Source organism: Antrostomus carolinensis, unplaced genomic scaffold (genome assembly GCF_000700745.2).
Source record: "Antrostomus carolinensis isolate BGI_N321 unplaced genomic scaffold, ASM70074v2 scaffold24005, whole genome shotgun sequence".
Classification (NCBI taxonomy): Eukaryota; Metazoa; Chordata; class Aves; order Caprimulgiformes; family Caprimulgidae; genus Antrostomus; species Antrostomus carolinensis.
The window spans coordinates 1,325-9,765 of NW_010318762.1; the positions used below are offsets into that span (position 1 = coordinate 1,325).

The 8,441-nt window shown below is 44.5% G+C and overlaps 1 protein-coding gene across 1 annotated transcript in view; it reads left to right on the forward strand.

Annotated features, from left to right (window-relative positions):
* Nucleotides 1-208: 208 nt before the first annotated feature.
* The window catches only part of LOC104525788 (phosphoglycerate kinase), a gene marked incomplete at its 5' end in the record, with an annotated part of 11,920 nt that continues 3,687 nt past the window's right edge, over nucleotides 209-8,441 (forward strand). The window contains 7 exons of the mRNA XM_010169040.2: nucleotides 209-225; nucleotides 984-1,034; nucleotides 2,160-2,315; nucleotides 2,434-2,578; nucleotides 4,757-4,860; nucleotides 5,571-5,690; nucleotides 8,049-8,163. Coding sequence (XP_010167342.2) covers nucleotides 209-225; nucleotides 984-1,034; nucleotides 2,160-2,315; nucleotides 2,434-2,578; nucleotides 4,757-4,860; nucleotides 5,571-5,690; nucleotides 8,049-8,163 — 708 coding nt within the window. The remainder of the gene's footprint in view (nucleotides 226-983; nucleotides 1,035-2,159; nucleotides 2,316-2,433; nucleotides 2,579-4,756; nucleotides 4,861-5,570; nucleotides 5,691-8,048; nucleotides 8,164-8,441) is intronic.

Below are 8,441 nucleotides of genomic sequence, written 5' to 3' on the forward strand. Positions count from 1 at the left end.
TTTAGAATAATAGCATGATAATGGTACTTTTATTTTCTCCTTTCTATAATTAATCCACTGTACTGTGGGGCTGCCAGTTCAGTTTTTTTGTACTCAGCTATTCCTGTTTTGCTGGCAGCTTTTGTCATTCTTTCTATCAGTTTCTTGGGCTGAGCAGGCTGCAAGAGAATTCAGGCAAACTCCTGAGTTTTCTTGTTCTTTGCTGTAGGTACAGAATGCTGAAGGGTAAACTGTAAAATCATATTTCACTTTCCTCATTCTGATACCCTGTTAGTCAGTGAGACATTCCCTTCCCTTCCGGAGCTCTGTGAGTAATTTCTGCCTTTGCTGTTACGCAACACAGCTTCCTGCTGCTGCTCGTCAGCACATGGGCACAAGGTATGCTAGTGAGAAATGGCTGGTGAAACTCCTCCCTTCCATCCCCTCCGCTGGCACCAGCAGGGAAGTTACCTCTAGGTCCATGGCAAGTCTTCCAGTGGGAATGTGATAGGCCACAGCACTCGACTGAGAGAGATGAGAGCTGCAGAGAACGGGAATTTGAAGTTGTAGGCAATAACTGGACAGGTTCCTTCAGCCTGCCTGCTTGCCCTGCTAGTCCATCCAGGTATTTTAGAGGCCTCATTAGAGAACGCAGTGTCACTTTCCATTATTCGCTTCCTTTCCCTTGGAAGCTCCTAGTTGGTGATCTGAGAGCACGTTGTTTAAAGTGAAAAGGTGTCAGGGAGCTTGTTCAATCTTGTATTGGTGGTGTAGCTTTACAGGCTCATTCTAGCAGATGTTTGTTCTCCGTTTATGTTCTGTTATTAAAAGCAGAAATGGCTAATAACGTACTGATTTCAAAATGGAACTTGTGTACAAAGCAGAGCTAAAGAACTTACTCTAATTGCAACATTGCTGTTCTAGCCAGTACCTTTACTGGCTGGGTCCCTCATTCTTTGTAAAATAAATTTGTTGTGTATTTAATTTTTTTTTCTTTTTTTTAGGGTTGACTTCAATGTTCCAATGAAGGATCACAAAATAACCAACAATCAAAGGTGAGCCATAATTTCCATCCCAGATTGAAGCCCTGAAGTCTGTTTTCTCTCTGATTTTAGCCCAGCTCTGTTAGCAGTACCTGGAATGCTACCATGATGAAGCTGTCATTACTCATACCAGAATATTAAGTGTCTCAGAGAAAGTCCAACAATTAAAATCCCTGTAGCTATTAGCAAGCTACACTAGCTACAAGCCTTCTCACCGTAGCTGCTGTGGAAAGCACATAGAAAAAGTCTCTTCCTTGTGCAGATTCTGGACTTCATTCTTTAAATATGGTTGAAATGTTCTGGCCGTTTCACAAACACGTCCCTCTGGCTGTGTATGAAAATCTGCTATATTTGTTGGTACTATCCAAAAGACTTTCTGCCTCCTGGTTACCCTGCCATTGTGTGAACTTGTTTGCTTATGCTAGAATAATTGTTCTAGTGCAGCATACGAAGACACAGGGTTTAGAAACGGTGATATCAAATGTCTTGCTTGTCTGTCACTTGCAGGCAGATGCCAGTTTTGTTTGCCACACTATACTCACTGCTCCACTTTCCCATCATTTCTGTATTGGTTCAGGATCACAGACTAAACCAGGAAGCCTGGTAACGTTCAGGTGTGTCCTGGTAGTTCTTGGCTCCAAGCAATCAGCAGAATTTAGATTACAAAATGCATTTTCTTCCGTGTCCTGCGTTGCATGGAAGAGAGCAGTGAAACATATGAGAACGTGCTGGGACAGAGAATGTTGTTGATGCTTTCTGGACCATGCTTCAGGATTGTCACAGTCCCTAGGAGACAGGTAGGTTGGGTTAGCTCCACAGGGAAAGCTGTGCTCTGTGGGAGGTGGCTAGGCTCCTAGACATTTGTTCTAGCAAGGCTAGGTTGCTAAGAAGCCCAGTGTCCCTTTTGGAGACTCCTGGTGGTGATGCCCTGCTATCTTTTGATGAGAGGTGGCTGAACCATGTGAATGCCACAGGTAGGATGGACTTCTTAAGTCATTGTTCCGCCCTGCTCTTGTGCTGGGTTTCTTTTGTTTTGAAGGACAACTCCTAGGGCTGTTGTATAAGTGGTCACTACATCTGCTTGCCTGGTAAACTCTCCTTGAATGCTTTTTCATTTGTTCTTCTCTGCTGTTACAGAATCAAGGCGGCTGTTCCTACCATCAAGCACTGCTTGGATCATGGAGCCAAGTCCGTGGTTTTGATGAGTCACCTGGGTCGCCCAGATGGTGTTCCCATGCCAGAAAAGTTCTCCTTGGCCCCAGTAGCTGTGGAGCTTAAATCACTCATGGGCAGGTGAAGTAGAAGAGCAGTCCAGCATGCATCAGGCCCTCTCTGTCAGCAGGCCTGGATGCTTTCCTTTCTAAAAGGAAGAGTCACTGTTGGGATGACAGTGTACATCTTGTGTTTGCAGGGAGGTCTTATTCCTGAAGGATTGTGTTGGTCCTGAGGTGGAGGCAGCCTGTGCTAACCCTGCAGCTGGCTCCATCATCCTGCTAGAGAACCTCCGATTCCATGTAGAAGAAGAAGGGAAAGGGAAGGATGCTTCAGGGAACAAGGTGAAACTTCAAGTCTAGCTTTTGTGCATGCCTGCTCTGGTCTTACTCCCTTATTTGCTGCAGATTGACAAGGAGCTAGCAGCCTATCTAAAATGCTGTTCATTAATTTGCTCTCACAAGGATGTCAGAGATCCTGAGTTTAACATGTCCGATCGTTTGTACCACACCATGCAAAAGTTTAAGTCAAACAGATTGAATTTCCAAGGTGAAACAGTTTAATTGAAAGGCTGTAGGTGACTCTGCCCAAGGTGGTGTAATGTGTAAAAGACGGGAAAAGGAGCAAAGTAAGACTGTGCAGGAAACTGGTTGTTGCTTACTCAGCTTTATTTTGGGACGTCTAAAACAAAAAACAAGGTCTGTTGGAGAAAGTGTATTGCCACTGGGGCCATAAGAATGACACTTCTTTCTTGGTTAGCTGGCTGATTTTTTTAATATAACGTTTAAACGTTCTGCAGCATAGGGATTATCAAACCCTTTTGTAAGCCTATCTGCTCTTCAGAGTACTCATCTAGAACCAGGCTGCCTTGCACCTCTGACATTTCCTTGAAGGTCAGGAAGAGTGCTTGCTCCAGACAGCTGCTTTTCTTAGCGATGGTGACCCCGTTGACTTTACGCAGACCTTGGCTCCTTTCAGATTCAGTGCGTGGAGGGGAATGCTGCGATGGTGTGGTGCCCTTTATGGGCTGACACAGGACTCCAGTAGCTTAGAAAAGTAGCCCAGGGAACTAGTAAGCCTTTGGAGATGGCAGTGAGAAATGGAGCAAGTCTGGAATTACTCACTTCTAGAATGGTGTGCCACTGAAAGCCACTTTGTTGGCAGGAGAAGAGTGGGGCAAGAATTCAATTTGCTTTGGGAAATAGCCCCTTGGTTTTGTGCATTACTGTAATTCTCAGATGAGTTAGCTGGGTGCATGCACTGCAGTTCAGCACGACAGGAGAGCTGCTGTTGACAGACCTGCTGCTCATCCTAACAGAGGTGAAAGTCAGTGCTATGGAAATAGTGATGCAGTATAAGACTGCAGATTACTAACTGGTGCTTAGAAACTGTGGCTTTCCAAAGGAGGTCAAGTGGCACTGGTTCCTTCATTCATGTGTTCTGCTTACAGATGTTACTGGTTTTAACAGGAGCATTTAATCTCTTTGTGGAAAGCCAGGCAATTTACCAAGTGAAGAAGCAGTTTACAGCATTGTTCTGTGTCGTCCCTTTGTCTTGTCTTCTGGTCAGGCTGTGGGAATAAAAGGGCACTCAAAGGCGCACTGAACCCATCTGCCATATATTAGAGCACCTTCCTGCCATCGTGCCCGTGCTGTTACATCTGGGCGCTAGCAGAAGCCTCGATTGGGATGGTGAGCTGCTAAAGCAGAAAGGTGCTTGGAGAGGTGATCGCCTGACTGCCCGTCTGGGCTGTTCTTTAAGAGCAAGTGGCTGTAAAGTAGGTCTGAGCAGTCACTTACTGTCCAAGTGAGTTCTGCTGTCTTTTCATGGCAGGAAAGAAAACTGAACTGCATGAGCCATCCCACAAGGATTTGGTAGGATGCTTGGAGGGTGGAGAAAAGGTCTTTTAACAGAAACGCCTGTGTTCTTGCCCACTACATGCTAAGCTTATCTCCAGCTTTCCGATGTTGGCTGCTTTTCACTGCAGCATCTGTTTAATGTGCAGGCTATTTATAAGTTAATCCTCAATGCAGTTGCTTAATCAATCCTTCAGGAGCTCATCCTTTTACTTGTGGCACTTGGAGACCACACTTTCTTTGTTCAGTAAGCGAGAATGAGTTTGTTTAGTCTCATCTCATCATTGCCTTGTCTCTGTGCACCCTTTCTGTGTTATCTGTTCACCACACAAAACAGGAAATCTGTTGGAAGAGGCTGTAGGGTTGGTACTGCTGCAGTTCATTCCTGCGCTGTTTGATGGACTAAAAACTTGAAGTGGGAACAGTGCTCAGGCCTGTAATAGCAGTCTTGGGGAGTTTAATGTGGAATTTAAAACTTTTTGTTGCTCCTACCAGACTAGGAAAGAGCATATGAAATACAGTGACCCACAGGATGAACTGATGAGTTTCTCCGGTCAACCTTTCTTTGATTTGGGTTTACAGGTCAAATTGCTGACTTTGACTTCAGTGTCAGGATCAACTCTGTGTACCTGAATAGCACAAACTTGTCATTCTTCCTCTTTTTAGATCAAGGCTGATTCTGCAAAAGTAGAGGCTTTCAGAGCCTCTCTTTCTAAACTGGGGGATGTCTATATCAACGATGCTTTTGGAACTGCCCACCGAGCTCACAGGTATGTGTCCATTTTCCTTCCACAGGCAGAACTGCAGGATAATGTCTGTCACGCAAACACACACAGCTTTGCCCTCAGTGAGTTTTAACATCTTTTAGGGCTTATACCATTATTATTCTGCTGTGTTTGCTCCTGAGTAAATGATTCAGTGGAGGTAGGTGTCAACAGTGTATGCTCTTTCACGTTTGCCTCTGGAACAGGAGGCAGCTGAAATTTCTTAAGACTTGAATTGACTTTTTAGGCTTTGAAAATAGAAGTTACTTGCTTAGAAGTTGTATGAATTGTCCTGCAATAACAGCAGACCTCTTTTCCAAAAGATTAATAGCTCCAGATTGATTATTCTCATGGAGTGTGTTTAACTATGTGTACTTACAAACTCTAGTGGTCCTCTTTGAGTTTGGTTTCATAATCCAGTGTTACTGGAGGAAGACATCTCTGCCCTTGCTATGCTTATTTGTCCCTAGGTAACACTATAAATGTGTTGCATATTATTATGTCTGTACAAAAACAGTCTCAGAAAGTAAGCACACACAGCCATCTTGTCAACTAGGAAAACAAAGACCTTGTGTTTGTTTTCAGGCAGGTAGTAACTATTCTCATTGCTGCAGCTGACTAAAGGATTGGCTTTATAATGCTGTGAGACACAGGGGCGTTTGGACCTGTACTGACAGAAAATTTTTCCTTTCCTCACTCTTGCTTTTATTCTGCAGCTCCATGGTAGGTGTCAATCTGCCTCAGAAGGCTGCTGGCTTCCTGATGAAGAAAGAACTGGATTATTTTGCTAAGGCCTTGGAGAGTCCAGAGAGACCCTTCTTAGCAATTCTTGGAGGGTAAGACTCAAGAACATATCAACTCTGTATTTCTCTTTAACTCCTCTGTAAGAAAGGCTATTTTGGCTTGTTTCAAACAACTGCTTTCCTTTTAACTCGACCTACAGCTCAGATTTATAGGTAAATCCTGACATCTCTGTAAAATGTGGATTAGGGAGCAGCTAACTGACTACGTCTGCTCCTGTGATGATACTACCAGGGTCTGCTCATCGTATCTCCTGACCTCTTACATTCCCCAAATTGAGATAGTCCACAGCAGTTTGTTGTACAGATGAACCAGAAGAGCTGTTAGATATACATGATGGCCCTGAAACACTGTCAGTGACCTTTCCTCCACAGTTCAGAGTACAGGCATCCTGCAGGCTCAGCACTGTGTAAGTTGACACGGTCTGTCGTTATGCAGTGGTGATCTACTGTAGCTGGATGGCTCTGCTGCAGCAGCTAGTGTGCAGAGAAACTTGAAGGTGCAAAACCAAGTGACTCCTGCGTGTAGAAATAATTTCCCGTTGCTGCTGATTTTTGCCACATGTGGACCCAGTTTAGCACTGTAGTTCTCTGACAGTGTACGTCAGTGAATTAAAATACTTTGCGAAGTAACACAAAGCTGGGACACTGCAACATTCCTGTCTTCTTGATAGAAGTGTGTGGCGTATTCCTGCTCTTTGCACCCATAAATGGTTTTAAGAAGTACTATTCAGTTCTCACATAAAGTTTTAAACTTCTTCTGTGACCTTGGTTATACTGAACAATGCTTTTTGTCTTTTTATTAGTACCCTTCCAAGCTTTACAGCTGCAGGTGACCCATCAATAAGTGCTATACACTCCTCATTGCCTTTGATGGAAGTTGCAGGTGTATCACCAAGGGAAGGTGTGTTAGTTACCTTATCAGGTGTTTGAGTTAGAGCAGCAGCTAGGATGGCCAAAACTTAAATATCAGGCCTATTAGTAAAGTCTGGAAGTGTTGTAAATCCAGTGGGAACAAAACAATTTTTTGAGAGGTGCATAACAAGAGTGACCAGTGTGTCACAGTCTAGGTACTTGATACTGAACTAATTGTGTGGCCAAGGACTGATGAATCATAGAACAAAACCCCAGACTGGTTCCAGTTGGAAGGGACCTGAAAGCTCGTCCAGTCCCAACCCCCCTGCCATCAGCAGGGACACCTTCCACTAGACCAGGTTGCTCAAAGCCTCATCCCACCTGGCCGAGAAACACTTCCAGGGAGGAGCAGCCACAGCTTCTCTGGGCAACCTGGGCCAGTGTCTCACCACCCTCACACCAAAGAATTTCTTCCTCACATCTCATCTAAACCTCCCCTCTTCCAGTTTAAAGCCATTACACTGGAAGAGGGTAGATGAATGCCGACTGCATCTTTGGGAGTCACAGGAGGAGCTCTGAGAACAGTTCAGAGCCAGAAAATATAATGATCTCTTTGAAAACACCACTGTTGCACTGGCAGTGCAGCTGGTTCCTGGGAGGGATGGCAGATTGAGCAATTCTTGCTCAAGTGTACCAGAGGGAAGTCACACTTGGAAGCTGCGTGTGGTCTAGCTGCAGGTTTGCTGCTGCTTACATACAACAAAACTGGGCCTAGAAGATGGACTGAGAACAACTGTACTAACAAGTAAAATGCAAATGAAATGTGTTGGTAAAGAAAGACCAATTGCAGGAAAGTAATTCATTGCCAGAAGCAGGATATGTGCAAGGGAAAGAAACAAAGATCTAATTCACCTTCACATCTCACTCTGCCTGGAGCTGCAAGATGGGCCCCACAGGGTTTGCTGTGGATCAGTGCTGCTTTACCAGTTCAGTTCATTATCATTTGCATCTTGTGCCAAAAGCAGTCATCTGCATTTGAGCAGGACAGTTCCGTATCACAGATCATCCCAGTAGTTTGAAACTACTGTGAGTGCGAGGGGGTGACAGACCTGGAGGGGTTACAGGGTTGGACAGAGGTTGTGAGTGGCAGTACTCTGGTCTCTGCTCTGCCTTGCTGGACAGTCAGGGAAATCAGGCTCTAAAGTGCCAAACAAGGTTTATATTTAAATAGGAAAAATATGGGAGGGCTGAATAATGTTCTTGTAAGTTGATGTTTAATGCTGGCCTGCTAAGTTGCCAAATGCCCTTTCTGCCCACTTCCAACAACTCCTTTGTTGGATCATTCTCTCTCATCTCCCTTGACATGCCACAGTCACAACATTGCCATTGCTGAATAGCAGCTGCTTAATTCTGCTTCGATCCAAGAAGTCCTTGTGAGGCTTCATGCTGTCTGACTAAAGATTACTAGAGAGTAAGTTCTGTCTGAGGAGTTTTGGGCAGTGGCTACATTATTCATTCTTTTTCCTTCTCTCTTGCCAGAGCCAAAGTTCAGGATAAGATCCAGCTGATCAATAACATGTTGGACAAGGTCAACGAGATGATCATTGGTGGTGGAATGGCGTTCACCTTCCTCAAAGTGATCAACAACATGGAGGTATGAAAAGAGCAATTCTGTGTCTGCTCCTAGTAAAGAATACAATCAAAATTTCCCTTGTTTCTTCTGATCTTGAGAACTATCTGTCTCAACTCTCTGCAAGAGTAGGGAGCACTGAGAAGTTACTTGGCAATCACTTTGCAAAAATCAGATTACTGCCTGTGTCTAGCTAGGTGCTTTAGGAATACAGTCTTTCTAGAATTGCTGTCTTGAGCAGTCACAGAGTCACGGAATGGTGGGGTTGGAAGGGACCTCAGGAGATCATCCAGTCCAGCCCC